This window comes from Ammospiza caudacuta, chromosome Z, assembly GCF_027887145.1.
Source record: "Ammospiza caudacuta isolate bAmmCau1 chromosome Z, bAmmCau1.pri, whole genome shotgun sequence".
NCBI lineage: Eukaryota > Metazoa > Chordata > Aves > Passeriformes > Passerellidae > Ammospiza > Ammospiza caudacuta.
In genome coordinates this window covers 3,963,380-3,983,079 of record NC_080632.1, presented here as the reverse complement: position 1 = coordinate 3,983,079, position 19,700 = coordinate 3,963,380, and the positions used below count along the sequence as shown (strand labels likewise).

The following is a 19,700-nucleotide window of genomic DNA, read 5'->3' as shown; positions in this document are numbered from 1 at the left end:
GTTATGGTACAGCTTTCCTTTTATTCACTGTGTGTCCTGTGGCACTGTTATGAACATGACTTTCCAAGACATTCATAGGGGATTCCATTCTAAAGCATTTCCAAACATGGTTGATGAGTGTTAAGTTTGTAATACAGGTAAATAAAACATACTTGAGTTTCAGAAACTAAAAGCCTTCCCGTTGTCTGCTAGGGACCAATAGCTTAGTTAATATTTGGGGCTTCAACATTTGTTTTGTAAGAACAGTCAGTGAGATCAGGCCCCACAGTAAGCAGAGAATGTCACATGTACCCATGGCTCCTTTTGAAAAACTTGTCTGGGTAAAGTACAAATTTCACAAAGAGGGATACAGATGAACTAAGGAAACTCATGCCAGAATTAGGGAGGTAGATAATAACTCTGCCCTCCCAAGATTTGTCACATTTTTCCAGCTGTCTTCAGTTTGAATCACTGAAGCTATGAGGGAAGGGTGTTCAGGGAAGAGAAATGTGATTTGTCTGGAACTGGAGGGGAGCCCAGTTTCCAGAGCAGGTCTCCCAGAAACAGGATCCAGAAGCAGGTGGGTTAAGGACAAGCCAAGATGCTGCTGGCTCTTCCAAAAGAGGCTAAAAAGGCAGGAGATGACCTGCAGTGGTCACTGCTGGGAGAAGGAGAACCAGAGGAAGGTGAAGTTCTGTCAGTCCAGGAATGGCAGCATTTCCAGCTGAAGGCTGTGTCATGGCTCTGCTAAATCCCATGTCAGTGTGGCATTAGTATTCCTTGAGCATTCCTGACTGTGAGCACTAATTACTCTCACTATCTAATCTCTGTGGGCCCTGCAGTCAATCAGTGCATCCAAAGTGCAACGCTGCCATGTAAAAATGTTCCCTGGTGTTTCGGAACTGTGCCTCTAACCTGGACAAGGGGCTCCCAGTCCAGTGCCCCTCTGAAGCACAGTCTGCAGGCTGGGAAGACAAAGGTCATAGGAATAATTTGGATCCTGGTCAGAAACTGCCTTTTCAGTAAACAGGAAGACCTTTTGGCACTGTTTCACTTGGAGAAGTTAATCTCCCTGGAGAGATCCTGGCCATATAAGTTGTATCAAGTGTGTAATTAGAAGACTGAATCTTGAATGAAATTGAAATACTGAAAAGATTCCAAGGTAGTTCAGTCAGTGCTAATTGCAGCTGTTCAGGTATTTCTCTTGGTCTCTTACCTAATATTCTAATTTATCAGGAAATAAATGCCAAAAGGGATTAGATCAACAAAGAAGGAGAAGCAGCCTTTTTTCCTCCCATTTTTTTCTTTTTCTTCTTGAGAAACTTGTGCTTTTAGCATCACAATTAACTGCACAACTCTGTATTTCTGGTCTCAGGTTCCCTGAAAGTTAGAGTGACTCTGTAAAAGAAAGGCTGATTGGAAAACATCTGTGCTTTTTATCCAGTGAAGTTGTGGCTATTTTGAATTCCAAGTTAGAAAACACATCAGGAATCAAGGTCTAAGATGACCTTACTCATCTGGAGATAAAACTGTTCTCTCTCTGTTACTTCAGATGGGCTTCAAAAGATGTCCTTGTTTGGCAAAAAAAAAAAAAAAAAAAAAAAAAAAAAAAAAAAAAAAATTTGCATTCCAAACATTATCCAAGTTCAGGGTGGCTTGACATCCAATGGAACGTCAACAAAGCGGCGATGAGCCAGAGTTGCACCAAACCCTTGAGGAGAGGGAGCAGGTCTCGTTTGGGGAGCGTAAATCACCGAGCTGCTCAGATAACAGCAGCCACCTCTGTGGCTGGCAGGCAGCGCCAGCCCCCGGCCAGGCCTGCGGGGAGGCAGCGGAGCCACCGGCAGTGACAGCCTGTCCCCTCTGTCCGCAGTCTGCTCGCCCGGCTTCTACGGCCACCGCTGCAGCCAGACGTGCCCCCAGTGCGTGCACAGCAGCGGGCCCTGCCACCACGTCACCGGCCTGTGCGACTGCCTGCCCGGATTCACAGGAGCCCTCTGCAACGAAGGTACCACGGGGAGCCCCCATTCCATCACCCGGGGGCTGCCACGCCCAAGATGCTTGCTGTTGTGGAATGCTCAGTGCATCAGTCAGAGCTGTTCATCCTGGAAGTGGTTTCGTCCTCTATGCTCTTAACTGCATTGTTTGAGTTGTGAATATGGATGTTGTGCCCACTGTGATTTATAATACCTCGCTTTTACCCTTATACCTCTCTCAATCCAAATATTAGTCGTTTTCTCCTGAAATGAAGAAAATGAAATCTTGTTCTGATCACTAAGGAGTTCTCATTCTGAAAATTTCTCCTCAGTATGTCCCAGTGGCAGATTTGGGAAGAACTGTGCTGGAATATGCACCTGCACCAATAATGGGACTTGTAATCCTATTGATAGATCCTGTCAGTGCTACCCTGGATGGATTGGTAGTGACTGTTCTCAGCGTAAGTACCAGGAGTTTTTTCACCTTTAATTTTAGAACAAATAATCAGGGTTTTCTCAGGCATAGGTTAGTGCTCTAGCTGCACAACCATCCTTGTCCTCACTAAGCATTTAAACATTTTGTTAAGAAATTTTTCACTGTGCCTTTTTTTTAAGTGCTTGTAATTCTGTGATGCATTTTCCTCCTTCTTCCTTTTATAACAAGAAACAGATAGACGTGTTTCCACAGATAGACATTTTTAGTGTCATTCTGCCTCACTCAATGAGTATTTTCCTGTGCTGAACTCATTGGACTCTTCATTACTGCTTTAAAAAGGAGAAGGGAAGGTTCTAATTTTACTGTCTTTTGTAAAGTTACTTTATTAAGTAGTCACTCCCCATATGCCTGGATCGGTCTATGAGATTTACTAATTAGAGGAAAGAATTGTTTTAAGGAAGACTCTCACAAGAAGCATACCCAATCCCATAAGGTGCTAAAATCCACACAGTCTGAAACACACACTTGCCAAAATTTCACTCAACCCACTTTTGTGACTAAAAGAAGCTGCACCATACCCTGAAATGTCAGGCACTGTGCTGGGGTTTCCAGGGAAGTGCATTTTTTAATAACATGGCTCATTGGTTCATATCATTTACGGTTTGACTGGCCCAGGTTACCAGGCTCTGCACAAGTGCAGGGTAACATCTGGTCAGTTTGGGAAAAGAACCCGAAAAACAACTTTCCTGGCTAACTTCTGTGAAGTGATTAGCATGCACAGCCCAGTACGATACCAAAATAAATCCTGGGCCCATTCCTGTGGAAGCCAGTGGCTACAAAGGTCCCTGTTTTTATGGTAAAATAAGTAGGTAGTTGGGAGAGTAGCAGAATAGGGGTATTTAGGAAGAGGAGGGACTTACTCACTGCATCAATATCAAGAAAATGGTGCCAGCAATATGAATGGAAGTGTTTATTGAGGCTGTGCTCAGAGACCATAACAGAGGAAGTTTATTTGCTTTGTATAAAGGCCTTTCGTTCACATGGAAAATAATGATTCCATTAATTTCTTTCAGAACCAGCGACCTTTTTTAAACTTCTAACCTTTTGCCTGTATGTGATTTACATTCCTTCCTAGCTGACCACTAATTTCAAACACAAAACAATAACAAAAAAGCAATTACAAGGCACAGCTGAGGTGAAAGTAATAAAAAACCAAACTTAGTGGAGTTTTTTTAATTCATCATAATATAATTTTTGATGAACTGAAATTTGGGGTAAAAAGGTGATACTTTGGAAAAGTACAGCCCACTTATACATGACTCATTATGCAAATGTTAAAGGATTCAGGAGTTTTATTGGTCTCAGGCAATCAGACCAGTACAAAACAATAAGGAGTTACTCTTCTAAATTTACACAGGAATAAAACCAAGGCTTCAGTGTCTGACCTCTTGCTTCTCTCCTATGAAATACTGACACTGTACTTCCATAAAACCATTTTTAAAGTACTAAATAATTATTTGTTTTACTATTTTTTTTTAATATTAACTACTACTTAAAGTACTTTGCTTTCTTTACTAAAGGAAAAAACTCCTCAAGATGAGAATCTACTCAACAGAAAGGGTCTATTCTTAGAGTACCCTCTTCACTTAGTGATATTCTACCATGAAGAAAATTATCTTTTGCTGTCTCTGAGTAGTAATTAGTATTTTGGAACCACTTCACAGTTCTAGTGGCAGCACATAGCATCAGATTCATCCATCATGACATTTCCAAAGCAGCCAGTAAATTCTGTCTCATAATGAGTCTACATGATTGTGCAAAAAATAATCTCCATTCTGTGGATAATTACTTGGTGTTTAGAAATTTTATATTGATTATTGGATAATTACTTGGTGTTTAAAAATATTTTATTGATTATTGGACCCACGGAAGCAACTGAATTAACCAGATTAAGGTACAGACCTGATTATCTTCACCACATTTAGGCAAATACATAAAATTTAACAGTGGAAGTACAAGAAGCAGGCTCAGTATAGGATCTAAATCTCTAAGCTATATATGAGTTTCCACCTTCTGTTTTCCTTCAGTTACTGAGGTTTAAAAGCTGTGTCACCTTGACTGTTTGCAGAGTAAAAAATAAGTGAAGAAAGTAAACCTAATGGCTTTCTCTGTGAGAAAGCTGCTGTGAATGCCCTATTTACTGAGTATAGAGTATGCATTTTTCACCCATTTAATATTTTTAAGCACTTTTTACCTGGAGTAAAACGATGCCTTAGCTGAAATAAATGAATAAATCTATGGCTGTTTGCTCAGAGCAGAGCGGCCCAAAACATGAACTCGAGAGAAAAGCAGCGAACAAAGCAGTGCTCGTGTGTGAATGGAAGCAGCTCTATTCATGTGCATCAAGGAACCTTTGTCATCTGAGGTTAATTAATTGCTCTGGGTTGTTGCAGCCTGCCCACCTTCCCACTGGGGACCAAACTGCATCCACACGTGCAACTGCCACAATGGAGCTTTCTGCAGTGCCTACGACGGGGAGTGCAAGTGCACCCCGGGCTGGACTGGCCTCTACTGCACACAGAGTAAGTGAATTTTGTGCTCGTCCTTAGTCTGAACATCAGTGACACAGTTACCCTCCAGAACAGCTTGAACCTGGAATCCAAGTGCTGATACAGAAGCTTTTTCTATTTAGAATCTTGAAAGATTATTTCACTAGGCTGTAACATCATAATTTCTTCTGGAATTTTCTTCATGTAATAATACATTAGTTCTGATTATTTTTTTTTTCCCTAAGAGCTTTTTAAAGTAAAATAGTATGCAGTGACTGGGGGTAGGTATGTGTCATTCATTAAGTGCAAACTAAGAGTTCATACAAAGTTTAAGAAATAAACATTTGTTAGAAATAAATATGAGTAAAGCTGACTTCTTATCTTTTTTGCTTTACACTTTCAGTTTGGTTTACCTTCAGTTCAGGTTGCCATCACTGACTGTGATCCTGGCCACAGCCCCTGCATTTAACCTCAAGAAAAATTGGACCGCTGACTGTATTTTGCATTCAGTGTTCAAATACATGTTTTTCATAAAATCAGAACTTTGCTGTTTCAAATGAGTAATGTCATAGTGGCAGGAAATAACAGATACATTACAGGACCATATGGATGCAGTTCTGGGAGACATTCACTATGCTGGTTCAGCTGTCAGCTCTCAGGGGTTTTTTGCTTCCTGCTGGTGAATAATGATCTCTTTGCAGTGGTGTGTCTTCCTCATACTGAAATGGTTTCTTTGTAAGTAGCTCAGGTACAATGTGTTGTTGTTTTGGCTTTTTTAATGCTTCAGTACAAACCACGAAGGAAATCTGGCCAGAGAGTCACTGACTGATGGGCAGGCTCCCAAGGTGCCCTCAAATCTCTTTGGAAGCCCATTTCTTCAAGGAGCTGTCTTTTCAGAACCTCTGTTGCCAGCACCATTTCCCAAATTCATTTTTGCCTGATGTGTGTTTTACACCACTCCACACCAGGAAGGTTTTGGTCCCTTGGGCTTGCAGAACTCTCCATTTCAGGAGCTGCAGGAGCAACCCTCGGCAGCACACCAAACCAGAATGTTTGCCTTCGCTCCCAGAGCAGCTGTTTCACCCCTCTCCCCCTCTCTCTGCTTGTGTTCCAGGGTGTCCCCTGGGCTTTTTTGGGAAGGACTGTGCCTTGATCTGCCAGTGCCAGAACGGAGCCGACTGCGACCACATCAGCGGGCAGTGCACGTGCCGCACGGGCTTCATGGGGCGGCACTGCGAGCACAGTGAGCACACCCTTCCCTCCTTCCCTCCTTCCCTCTGCCTTGGGACACAGCCTCTGGCCTCCAGGGCCACATCCCATGGACACACAGCTGGCCACAGGCTTTTCCAAACAGTTAAGGACCCCACAGAATTGAGCTGTCTGTCACAATTGTGGTTTCTGTTCCTCTGCGCTGCGTTTTAGTCGCTTTGGGCGTGACGCTAAAGGAACACCCAGTTACTCCATCGTGTAAAAGCAGCAAAATTAATCCAAGGGATTGTCACTAGAATCCTGTGAAAGTAATGAAATGTATCCATTAGTACAAACCACAGTGACAGCTCATAGTTGGAAAACTGGAGATAAGAACTAACACATCAGTGCTGGCGGATGAAATCAACCTTTGCAGTGTGGGTTTACAGCACAGCTGGTTTGTTTTGTTTTCATGTTTTCACACACACGTGTGCTGCTCTCCTCAGGAAGATTAGGGATAACACCACTGACATCACTGGTGGTGTAATGTTGTGCAACATTAAAAGAATAATCAGGCTCGTGAGCACAGCACTGTTTGTCCAACCTTTGCTGACTTTACGGGACTCTGCTTCCAAATTTGTTCATTCAAATGACATCTGTGTTTCTCCTCAAAACATCACTAATGTTCAGGAGAAGGTAACTTTTTAAGATAGTCTCTTGATGTCAAAACATCTCTTTGAATAATTTGGCAAATCTGTTACAGATTTTTTATCCTTCAAGTTGATAATAATGATTTAGCAGGGTTTAGCATGTTTTGGTGTTCATACTAATTCAGATCTTGAAATGCAAAAATATATTGTGACGTGGTGGGTTTTGGCCACCCATTTACCTCAGTATTTATAATCTTGTTTTATTGAGTGTAATCAAGAGAAGGAGGAGGTACATAAACATGAATTTTTTCACTTGAGCTGGGATTTGTCAAGGCTGCAAGACTCTTTTTTGGCACGCTTTGTGTTATTTTTTAAATTATTCCAAATTAGGAATGCACGAAAGATGAGTTAGATTCTTTTAAAAGTACAAAAGGAAATAAATATAAGTGCAGAACTCTCAAGAAATTTCAGAAAAAGTGAAGAAAGACTACATTTGCTAAAACCATCAGAACTGCTGTAATGTGCCAGGCCACACAGTACCAAGTGGTGGCAGTATAAAAGAAATTATTTTTGTCAGTATAGGGTAATTCTCTACCAGGATACCTACATGAGGTAGGAGACACTTTGATCAGTAATTAAGTATTACATTCAAGTAATTCAAATAATTAAGTACAACTTCTCCAGTTACCTTATTCTACATAATTTGGCATTTTTCTCCTGTTGGTAGTTTCTCAGTGTATACATTGCAGTATCAGAGCATGCAATGGGCAGCAGCTGTATTTCTCTGTAAATGTGTGGTGCATTTTGGACTCACTGTTAGGGTCCTTTCCTTTTGCTGTTTTACACCAGCACACCTGTCACACCACAGAACACCATCCAGGTGTTTGGCTCCATCTGTATGACAATGAGATTTTTCAGGCGCTGGGATCTGAGTCTTCTGGCTCTTTATACACAGCTTGCCCATTTCTTCACTGCCTTCTAATTTCTAAGAATTTATCTTTTTTTGCCTTTTTTTTTTTCCCCCTTGTTTCCTTGCTGCACTGCCTCGGTGGCACTGCAGGTGAAGCATGAACACCCATCCGAGCACAGCTTCTCTCCCTCCTGCACCCCGAGGAGGATGCTCCTCGTGGGAGCATCTCCAGGAGAGATCTGATGCTGGTGACACATTGCCACCTGCTGCCCAGGGACAGGAGCGTGTGGGGCTGGGCTCCTGTGCTGCTGCAGACCTGGAACTCCAAACTTCAATGAGGTTTTTGTTGCTTTTTGTCGTGTGCAGAGTGTCCCCAGGGCACGTACGGGTACGGATGCCGCCAGATCTGCGACTGCCTCAACAACTCCACCTGTGACCACATCACAGGCACCTGCTACTGCAGCCCGGGCTGGAAAGGGGCCAGGTGTGATCAAGGTAAGCCCGGACATAATCACATTTATTGGCATCTTTTCACACGGAAACTGGCCTCAGCTAGTGAACGCCATCTCTGTGTCGTTCATTAAATAAATCTAACAGGTGGAGTTTTTTGTGTAGCCCATTCTGCAGTGTTAATTCATGTAACTTTTTGAAGCTTTAAATTAGATGAGAGATAATTAAAACTGTAGCAAAGTAAGTGGAGTGTGGATTTGCATGAAATTGCAAGGCAGTGCTTCTCAAAGGTGCTGATGGAGCATGGGCTTTACCTGCCCTGTTCTTTTGCCCAAAGAACGTTGTTACTTTTTCAAATTCATGAAAACATCTCTTTTCTGAGTGAAAATTCTGAGTGTTTTTCTTTTCTGTGAAGATTCTAAGTTTGAAGATTCTAAGATTCCTTAAATTTAGGATTGGTTCCTGACAGAGTTCTACTCTGGCCTTACTAAATACAGTTATATTTAGAAGTGAAATTTCGTCTCCTGCTCCCGACACGTGGCCCCTCTCGGTTTATGGCATTTACTTTCATTGCTTCCTCTGTTCCAGCTGGTGTAATTATAGTGGGGAACCTGAACAGCCTGAGCCGTACCAGCACTGCCCTCCCTGCTGACTCCTACCAGATAGGAGCCATAGCTGGCATCATCATCCTTGTCCTGGTGGTGCTCTTCCTGCTGGTGCTGTTCATCATTTACAGGCAGAAGCAGAAAGGGAAGGAGACACACATGCCCACTGTCACCTACACCCCTGCCATGAGGGTCATCAATGCAGACTACACCATTTCAGGTATGGCGTGTTTAGAATGCTTTTCTCTTTTTCCCCCCTCCACCTCTTGTCTTTGTGCTCAGATCTGCCCCTAACAGGGCTTGAATTCACATATTTCTGCTTTTTGAGACCATGAAGGTGGCACACCCTGGAAAAACGTCTTAACTCTAAAGAAAAGTGACCATTTACTTCGCCTTCCTGTGCAACATTTTACACCCTCAAAATTTTTTTCTGCATTAAACGTGGACATTTATATCCTCTGAGCCTGCTTTTATATATATATATACAGTTGGAATGTGGCAAAATCTGGTTTCTACAAGGGACTTTAAATTCAATGCCAAGAGCTTGAATAGAGGAAGAGCGTAGAAAATCAGGGTTTCATGCTATCTGTAGCAAGATTCTGCAGAGAAACAGACAGCAAAAGGTTTGAAACTGACTAAGGGAAGGAGCAGTGGAACAAACAAGAGTTTTTGACTTACTGTAGTGCCTGTGAGTTGGGATTCAGTGGGTGCATGAAACTTGAGGCCATTGTGCCTTCTCAACACCGCTGTCAAGGAAAGCTGAAGAAGGGAGCAGGAAGACTCCTCTGAGTTAAGGAAAAGCAAATAGCAAAGGTCCTGGTGTTCTTGGAGCACCAGAAAATGTTGATGCAGACTTGATGGTACAAGTGACTACAGTGATGGCTAGAAAAGAAAAACAGAGCAAGGATCCACAGCAGAGAGAGGGGTTGAGTTAGCAGGCTACACTAGAATGCTCCTTGCTAAAAGTGAGGACATGACTTGTCACTCACTGCCCTGCTTCTCTCATTTCTTGGAATGAGTAAAAAATACTTAGGTTTGTGTTTGTTGGGGGTTTTTTTAGGAATCTCCAGGTCAGATTCGAAAATCAGCGCAGCACTCTCTCTCAGAAATTTACCTTAAGGAAGAAATTCTGTGTTTTTGTTCATTTTCCTTTCTTTTTATTTCCAGAAACCATCCCTCATACCAATGGTGGAAATGTCAACAGCCACTACTTCTCCAACCCCAGTTACCACACTCTGACCCAGTGCTCCAGCCCACCTCATGTCACCAACATGGAGAGACTGACCTTGGCAAAGGTAAAGCAGGAAAACGTGGAAACTTCTGGCAGTCTTTAGTTTATTTTACATCGTTCCCTAATCTCTCCTATTTGGCTTGTTTTTGCTCTTCCTGATCACCACCTGGAAATTCAGCATCTCCCCTTCAGTTTCAGTTTTATTGCCTCTCTTTCTTTGGAATAGGCAAAAACCAGCCAGCTGTTTGTGAACCTGAAAAACATGGAGCCTGGAAAACGAAGTGCTGTCATGGACTACACGGGAACCCTGCCAGCAGACTGGAAACACGGCGGCTACCTCAATGAACTTGGTAAGAATAAAAATTAAAAAAAAAGAGAGGAGGAGAATGGGAATGTTGTTCACTGGATGTGGGATGCATCCCTTAAGGCAGGAAGAGATTAACAAGTGACCCCTTGTGAGGAATGGTGGAACAGTTTTTGGTGCCCAGTGCAGACATGGCATGTACAATATCTCATTTTTATTAAAAGATTTGCTTATTCACTAGTTTCATGGAACAATGGGAGTCTGCTTGGACAAAATTACAAATTCCTATCAAATAAATGAAAGGTTGCATATATTATTTTTTTAAAATCACCGCAAGATGCAATCAATGGTTTAAAAAGTATTTTTGCATAACCTGAGCCACTACAGATGTAAATAGTAGATCTTCCCAGGCATGCCTCCTGTTTGCTAAAAGAGCATTGTCTTTAAGGAGAGAAATTCCCAAGAAATGGTGAGAGTTGCTGTATCCTGCTTGTCACCCTTTTCCACTCTCATGCATTCCAAAAAGGCTGGACTGCACTGCCCAGTGAAAGCCTTAAAGAGGACTTTCAATGGCAATATAATTCAGAAAATTTAATTACTTTCGTTTCTGGTATTTACATATATCAGACCCTGGGATTCAGAACAACAGTATGCAGCACTGGTTTTGGTTTGTTTTTCCCTGCTCTTCCCCAACCTTGGTCAAACCACAGTTCAGGCTCAGATCTGTTGTGTTTGGTTTGGGATTCGGTTTTGGTTTTTTGTTGGTTTTTTTTTTTTTTTTTTTCAGGAAAGGATTTCAGTCATAATGCTCAACATTCAGCTTTATATTTTCTTAGAGCATTTGAACTTGCACTAAATGCTTCTGAGAGACACTTGCTGTGGTTAACCCAAGGCAGGGGCCCGTCTTGAGCAACAGGGAGGTTCCAGAGGACTGGATGAGTGCTGATATTGTGTCTGTTTGCTAGAAAGTAAAATAGAGTTACTTGGGTAACTTGAGGCTGGTGACCTGAGCAGTAAATCTGTGAAAACAACAGCACAGCTGACATGAGATCTAGTAAATAAAGATGGGGTAGGAATAAAATCAATTATGTGCAGGTCTCCTTAAAATAATACCACTTAACTCTTGAAAACTACTAATTTTGTTTAGATAGTGCATGGATAAAACCATTTTAGGCTTTTATAATGCTTCTAGCATAGTACCACAATACAGCCTAATTAAAAATGAGCTCTCCACAATATCAGTGAAAGCTATTTCAATAGATCAGTAACCAGGAAAGTGCCAGGTCTCTGCAGACAGCAGTTGTGCTCTGCTGTTTACTTTTATTGAGGGAAATCAGTGAGTAACAGGCAATTGCAGAGCTGTAGGTTCAGGTGCAAGGTGTTCAGGCCACTGGGGCTGGGACAGGCTGACCCTGATTTGGGAGTGATTGCATTTGGAAGCAGAGAAATAAGAACTGGAGCAAGCTCTGCATGCGCTGAGATTTTCAGGTTAAGGTGGGATGCCTTTCTGGTAGGTAGGGTTTATCCAGATCAAAAAAAAAACAGAAAAAAAAAAACAGAAAAACCAAGCAAAAAAAGTTTTAGTCCAACAGCATTTAATGGGATTGTTCAAGAGTGAGTAACTGGTGTTACGTGAGTTCAAACTTGAGATAATTTAATGGTCCCTCATGACCCACCTCCCCTGTTCCTGTTGGAAAATGTGGAAGCAAATGGTACAAGTGTTTCTGTACCCCCATGCTGGGCAGTTCCACAGCCCTTGTGAGAGAATTATTCAGCTAGGGCAGAAATGAGTCCCAAGGCAATTCCTAAACATTTACAAGCTGTTGTCTAATCACTTCTGTTTTCTTTGGTTTTAAAACTACCCTTTTTTTTTTTTGTATCATTTTCTCCTCAGGTGCTTTTGGACTTGATAGGGGATATGTGGGGAAGTCCCTGAAAGGTGAGGTTGTTTTCTGATGTATTTAGATGAAACTACATAGACATGCCTTCTATTCTTCCAAATTCCCTTTGGTTTATAGGTGAAGAAAATATAAAAAAATCATTCTGGAACTAAATTTTTCCTAGACACTGAATCAATGCTTGATTGGTTTCTTTGCTGGTGTGGGTTATCTTTTTTTGAAGGGAGGTTGTTGGATTTTTATTTTTCTTTAAACCAGCAAAACCACAAACCCAAGCCATTTAAAGTCCCCTGTATGTCGCATAGACCAAATGGTTTCTGTCATTCTTGAGTCACAACAGAGCTCAATTCTAGACTGCAGAACACATGCTGCCTCTGCTGAAAGGATTTAAAAGGCAATTCCAACTGCAGCTGGCCTTGGTCTGCATGACCACAAACCTTCACCACATCCACTGCAGGCCCCTGGAAAGGATACCAGCATTAAAAGCTTCAAAAATTCAGGGTAGTGGTGATCTGGTATTTTGATGTTCTGAATTATCCAGTTTTCTCACAAGACTTTCCATTGTACCACCCTAGTTTGGCACTTAGGAATGTGGTTAAGTGATGGATTTGGCAGTGTTACATAAATGGTGACTCAATGATCTGAAAGGTCTTTTACAACCTAAACAATTCTACACTTCGGTGATTACAGAAATCCCAGTTCAAATGAGTCACAAAATCATGAGCACCCATCCATTGACAGGTCCACCAGGTCAGTGTCATGTCGGATATGGAGTCAGCAATGAGCTAAGAAGTGTCATGTTAAATAACATATTATATCACAAACCAACACAGAGCACAAAGCAACACAAACACCACAAAATCACTTCCCAGCACCAGCAAATACATCTCTGAAATTATTCAGTTATTCATCCTTCAGTCTAATCCTGACGTCACAAGCCACCTGTTGTTTCCTTGCCAGTTTTCCTGTATGTGCCTTACAGAAACTTAGAAGAAGCTGGTTATTCTTTTTGTGTACTCAGATACTCAACCTTTGCATCACCCAAGCCATCCCTAGATATCAATCATGCCATTTGCTGTTCACCCAGAGACTGCTCTTGGGAACAGTCTCAGATTTTAAGTGTCCTGACTTCAGCACCTAGAGGGGCAGGAAGTGTTCTGAAGTGCTTGTTAAGAATTGATTCTTCATCCTATCCTTATAATTGTCCCTGTATAATGCCAGGCACTATTTAAACCAGAACTGAAGATGCTCGGATTTTGCAACAGTAATTTACTGGTGGCAAGATGAAGTCCATTAAAGAGCATAGCAGCTGAGATGCTTTCATTGATTGTTGCAAATAATTTGGGGTGTTATAACTGGTTTGCATTTAAATATTCACTTCTGAGTGACTTTTTAGAACTCAGCATGAAACAAAACCCTTTTTTTTTTTTTGGTAGCCACGTCCATAGCACGCAGCATGCTCAAGACAGTAACATGCTTCTCTTTTGGCAGACCTGGTGAAGAACTCGGAGTACAACCTAAGTAACTGCTCACTGAGCAGCTCTGAGAACCCCTATGCTACCATCAAAGACCCACCAGCTCTGGTGCCAAAGAGTTCAGAATGTGGCTACGTGGAAATGAAGTCCCCGGCGCGCCGCGACTCCCCCTACGCCGAGATCGCTGGCTCTGCCACGGCCAGCAAGAACGTGTACGAAGTTGGTAGGTACAACATCTACCTCTGGGAGCTGGGGGGCAGCAAAAAAGAGCACAGGGCTTTTTAATCTTTGCTTCAGTTTCATCAAAACACACGGAAACCACCAGGAAAACAAAATTACGCGTTCCGATTCCATGTTCTGCCCAAAAGCTGTAATGAAAGTGTTTTTACTAATTTAGTATAATTCACACAAACAGGGTTTGAAGTACCTTCATATCTGTTCTGTCACCTACAGGTACCTCTGAATTGCCCTGGTGTGAAAGCTTTCCTTTAACCAACAGCATAAGAAAAGTTTAGCATTTGATTGCAATGTAATTCAGCTCTAGGTTAGACTGAAGTTATCCGTGGGAGGGTAAAAGTTCTGTTTCCTTCTCTTGATGAGAATAAAATGGCATCTTCACCCCCAAACGTAGTATTCCACTAATATGGGCCGTACCCAGTTGCCATATTTCTTTAGTTACAGAGATCTTTGGGGTCCTGTGGAGTGGTACTATCCTGATCATCTCTGGGCTGTAATAAATTGTGTCCAGTGTCACAGGATGTGTTTTCCTTTTCTGCATGCAATTAGAGAGCACTGAAATCCATCAACAGACCCATTCTGCTTTTAAGGACTGTTACAAAGTCTTGACTGAAACCCTCAAATTCAAGTTGTTGTTTGGTTTTTTTAAATTTGTTGAAATTGGAGACACATAAGAAGAGATGCTGTCTTGTCTGTCAGTAAAGACACTCATGGCAGGGCCCTGCTGCAAGTGCGAAGCAAAAACACCAACCTGTGTTTCTAGAGCTGCATTTCAGGACTCAGCAGGATCAGGAATCTTCCTGCTGAAGCAGAAACTGAAATAAAGCATGAGTGTTTTCCCTGGATTTGAGTGCGTGCTGTCTCTCCTCACAGAGCCCACGGTGAGCGTTGTCCAGGGCGCGTTCGGCAGCGGTGGCGGGCGCCTCGGCCAGGATCCCTACGACCTCCCAAAAAACAGCCACATTCCCTGCCACTACGACCTGCTCCCCGTGAGAGAGAGCCCCACGCCCTCCACAGAGGGGCTCAGCAGCAAATGACCCCGCAGGGAGCTGATGCTGCAGCCCTGGGACTCCGAGGGGCAGAACGGCGCGGCCGCGCTCCCTCCGCTCTCGTTTGCCATCGCTCTGAGCTCCTGACCTGTCCTGCAGATAATTGCTGTACCTTGAGCAGAATCTCAGCACGAGGTCTGTATTGTGTATACAAGTGACAGATGGACAAATGCCACACTCTGGGGATCCTGATTCTTCTTCTTGTTTTTGTTTTTTTTTCATGGCAGTAAATTTTATAGAAACAGGTATGCAACACATTTATACTGTAATATACTGGCTTAAAAAAAATAGTAGTTTGCAGATTAGTATTGATAACATCACATTTTAGCGACTTCAAATATAGGCTTCATGTCTGTCATGTTCCTGAGTAGTAATACTCCCAGGACAGTGCAATTTACCAAATACCACTTTGTACAGGTGATCTGATTCACCAGTTACTCACTCGTAGAAGGAAAACTGCCTTGCCAAATTTTACCTTCCATTCTTACCTTTAGTCAAGACATATTACAAGAAACAAGATCTGATGGGGATAAGGAAGCACAGTGTTGCAGTTGTTTGGGAAATCCACCATCAGGCTTTGCTGTCTCCATTGCAGGTGGTGGATGTACTTGGCTTGAATAGTTCTGGAGATAAATGATTGCATACATCAATATTTACATGATGCTTCAAGATCTCTTAGTACTGTAGACCCAGCACCAGTCTTCAACAAGTATTTTGCTCCAGTTCAGCTTCATACGTTGCAGTTCTGACCACTGTTTCTGCCACACACAAACTAATAATCCAAAACATATCAGTTATTACTTCAAAAAAGATGTAAATTGAATCAGTTTATTTTTGTCACCACGGACTGATTACGTAAGGAGTGGACAAAGGTGATGACTTCTGTAAATCTTAACTGCAAGGAAGGGTTTACATTTTATAAAAAGGTAGTAATAATTACTGTAATATAGGATAAAGATAGTCAAGTGTTCTGACTTTTTTTTTTCTTCGAAATAACTAAGCAAACTCTGTGCATACTTGCTAAAAAGGCACCTTTTCTTTTTTTATAGTTGACGTAGGGAAACACATGCTTAAGCTGGTCTTTTGCATTGCTAATAATATGACACATGTACCCCCCTCACCTTCATTAACTTCTCTCTCCATTTTTACGCTGTGTGTCTGTGTTTTTAGTGAGCTAGCTTGTAACTGAAAAAATATTCTAGTGTGTGTGTGTGTCCATTTCTTTTGCATTTTTGCCAACTGGCCTTTTGTTTGTCCGGTTCAAGGGACCTCTGGGCAGAGCAAGAGTATCCAAGTAAGAATTCACAGTGATGTCAGTCAGGATGATTAAAAAATACCTAACAGTTCAGACCGATTCATTAATTTGCGGGAAGAAAATGAAGGTGTTTTGTTGAGAATGACAACAAAAACACAGAAATAAAGTAAAAACCAATTCCTCCTTAAAATTTAGCTTATTCTGTTGATCATGTGGCTGGACATCATCTTCCCAAAACAGCCCCTTTTTCCCAAAAGAGGCTTTCAGTCCTTCCAAAGTAATCTCTTACGAGCTGCACGATTTGGTGGAAATCAAATTCACCAAGGGATCCATCCATTGGACAGAATTTTCCCCCAACGCATCAACCTGAAGATTACATGGTTGTTACAGATGAGATATCCTCTCTCAGTGAAAAGTTATTTTTAGGAAGCTAAGAGTGAGGTGCCAGCATTTAACGTGACCTGGCAGTGCCTCTGCAGCACCTGGTCCTGAGGGTTGCTGTGTCACTGATGGATGGGGAGAAGGATCCTGGCTATTCTGCAGTTCCCTGGGCATTTCTGGTACATCCTTGGAATAAAGAATTCCATTACCTTTGGATTTGGAAAGTACAGGTATTAGCTAGGAGATTTCTAAGGCTCCTTGCCATTTAATCCCTGTCTAAGATGAAGTATTGATTGGGTTTGTATGCATCTAGATAAAATGTAGAGCTACTGATACATACATTTTTTTTTTTGTATTGTGTGAAACAGACTTTAAAATAAAACCTTTCTTCTCTAAAGCCATGAATAGAAAACGCTGCGTTTAACAATTGGGAGTTCACAAAAACTTCTTGCTCTTTTCGAAGACCACTAGGTAAATTATCTTCGTCACATAAACAATTCTTTTAACATGGAAAAGAGAAGAGCTGAATAAATGTCGGGATGTTTTTTAAATTTAGCCAGCACTCAGAGAATGGGCTTCACTTCACCACAGACAGGAATGGGAAGGGATGCCTTGCCTCTATGTGTTCACACTGCAGTAGGGACAAAATGTGGCATTGAAAATGGAGGTGGCTCTCCCCTAGCAACATGTCACCATTTCAATAAAAAGCTGCACCAAGTTAATAAATAGCTGATTTAAGTAGTGAATATAAACTTTAGGCTTTAAATACTGTAGGCATTATTAATTCAGGCCACTTAGAAGCATAACAAACCCCACAGCTTTCTGCTACGTCCAAGATTTTAATCACAACACACTGTTACGCATAAAATCTGTCCTCATCTTGATCTACCCAGAGAACTTCCATTAACTTTAATTGGAGATGCACATGCAGATTACAGGAAGAAAGATTTCATTGTGCTCACACTTTCTGCTGAGACAATCTGCAAGTTCATACTGAAGTGCAGTTAGGATAAAATCAAAAGCAAGGAATGTGTTACTCTAAATATATTGGATTTTCAAGTACACTAACAACAATTTTTTATCCAATATGTGTCCAAATCGTAATTCTTACACCGAAGCTCCAAAGTCCAGACTGAAGATCACAGAGCTAGTTTTGACAAAAAATGCTTCATATTAAAGATTGTATATACAGTATCTGAAATCACTGAAAGCAAATGAGTGTATGTAGAGAAAACCTTGTCATTTGATACTCTCATCCTAGTGCTAGAGCACTGAACATAACTTTGCAGTTTTTTAGCCGACAAGACTTCACTTTGATATGATTGAACTGTATTATATTTTTAAAGAAAACCTATTAAGTATGCCTGGCTTTTTTTTTTCTTAGTTGTAACAAAAAAAAGGTGTTTTGTTGTGAAAACATATATATATTTTCCAAAGATGACTGATGTTCATCATTCTCCCTTTCACTACCATATATTTCACTTCACATCCCTGTAGGTTAATACAATAAAGTTTCTAATGAAAGATAAGAAGTGCTTTGATTTTTTTTTTTTTTTACTTTGTTTTTCATTTGCCTACAGGAGACCTTGAAATAGCACAGGCAATGTATGAAATGTCATTTTTGCTCTCATGGTTGCTCTCAGCTGGCAGCTGGGTACCATGTGGGTACCAGGGAGGAACAGAGGAAATGAAACTCCGTGGATTGAAATAAGAACAGTTTAATAACTGGAAGAAAATCAATTACTAGTACTGATTGTAGTACAAACCCAGAAAAATTCATCATAGATGTCTAATGTTTCAGATTTAAAAAGCTACAATCCAGTATTGTAAAAGTACAGTTCTACTTTCCAGACCTTTCTGTGCAAATCTCAGAAATGTCCTTCACTGCTGTTGAAATGGGGCTCAATCTTAATCCTAAGTAATTAACTTGTTTTACATTCAAATGGCCATCTTATTAATGAAAAAGTTGCAAAGACTGATCCTGTTTAACTACATAAGGCAAATGATCATTGGTCATAAAGTAGTATTCTCCATAAACAGTCTGCATGATTCCACATAAGGAAAAAAAGGGTTGGGACATTCACGGAATCAATCAGGTTGGGAAAGACCTTGGAGATCACCAAGTCTCAAGCTGCAACCTAACACCACCTTATCAACTAAATTATTCTAAATTGAGGGCCCTGGAGCTGACACAGCACTCGAGGTGTGCCCTCGCCAGGGCCAGTACAGGGGCACAGTGCCCTCCCTGCTCCTGCTGGCCACACCATTCCTGATCCAGGCCAGGAGCCATCGGCCTCCTTGGCCACCAGGGCACACTGCCGGCTCATGTCCAGCCTGCTGTCCATCAGTGCCCCCAGGTCCCTTTGTGCCTGGGCACTGTCCAGCCACACCGTCCCCAGCCCGGAGCACTGCAGGCGTTATTGGGCCCACCTGCGCAGGGGCGTATTTGGCCCTGAAGTCCGGCTAGCTGAAGCGAGAAGGAGGTGGCCGACACCCCTGGCGCATGCACTGCCAGCCCCCTTTGGCGTCTTTGCCTCGGGCTGGGCTGGATGCGCGGTGCGGACTAAGGCGCAATGGAACGAAGGAAGAGGCGTCCAAATGCTGGGGGCTGACTCCACTTTATTGAAGGTTCGATGACGAGAACAGGAAGGGAGGGTGCCAACCAACAAATGGCAAGGAGTGAGGTGAAAGGCAAAGTTTTAAAAGGAGGGGGTGGAGAGAGGAGGGAAGCCCAACTAGCCAATCAAGGAGGGGTACAAACATAACTGGCATAAGGGGTTAACCAATCAATACAACATAAAGGAGGGGCCCCGGGACCACAGCCAACCACAGCCCCCCGAGAGGCGAAGCTTCCAGAAAGCTGGGAGGAGTGGGGGGTGATTGACTGGGCCCAGGGAGAAGAAAAAACTTACATATAAGGAGTAAAAGGGAGGGGTAATTACGTAACAGGGGGAGATTGGCAGTTGAGGGGGGAAGGGGGGAACCGGGGAAACCAACTGTCAAGAGGGACAGTGGCTGGAAAATCAGGGTTGGGAGGAACCATTTTACAGAAACAGGGGGGAGAATACGTAAAATGGGGGAATAACTGGGGAAATAAAACAACACAACAACAATGCAGGACTGGGCA

General features: G+C 42.2%; 1 protein-coding gene across 2 annotated transcripts in view; it reads left to right on the top strand.

Moving 5' to 3' along the window:
• The window catches only part of MEGF10 (multiple EGF like domains 10), a 67,539-nt gene extending 49,485 nt beyond the window's left edge, over positions 1-18,054 (top strand). Inside the window, exons 14-24 of one of the 2 annotated variants that reach the window (XM_058823364.1) lie at positions 1,853-1,987; positions 2,288-2,416; positions 4,845-4,973; positions 6,055-6,183; positions 8,055-8,183; positions 8,727-8,963; positions 9,911-10,038; positions 10,201-10,324; positions 12,173-12,217; positions 13,668-13,874; positions 14,762-18,054. In XM_058823364.1, the coding sequence (XP_058679347.1) occupies positions 1,853-1,987; positions 2,288-2,416; positions 4,845-4,973; positions 6,055-6,183; positions 8,055-8,183; positions 8,727-8,963; positions 9,911-10,038; positions 10,201-10,324; positions 12,173-12,217; positions 13,668-13,874; positions 14,762-14,925 (1,556 nt within the window). In that variant the 3' untranslated portion in view covers positions 14,926-18,054. The remainder of the gene's footprint in view (positions 1-1,852; positions 1,988-2,287; positions 2,417-4,844; positions 4,974-6,054; positions 6,184-8,054; positions 8,184-8,726; positions 8,964-9,910; positions 10,039-10,200; positions 10,325-12,172; positions 12,218-13,667; positions 13,875-14,761) is intronic. The other variant, XM_058823365.1, reaches the window with a different exon arrangement.
• Positions 18,055-19,700: the final 1,646 nt, after the last annotated feature.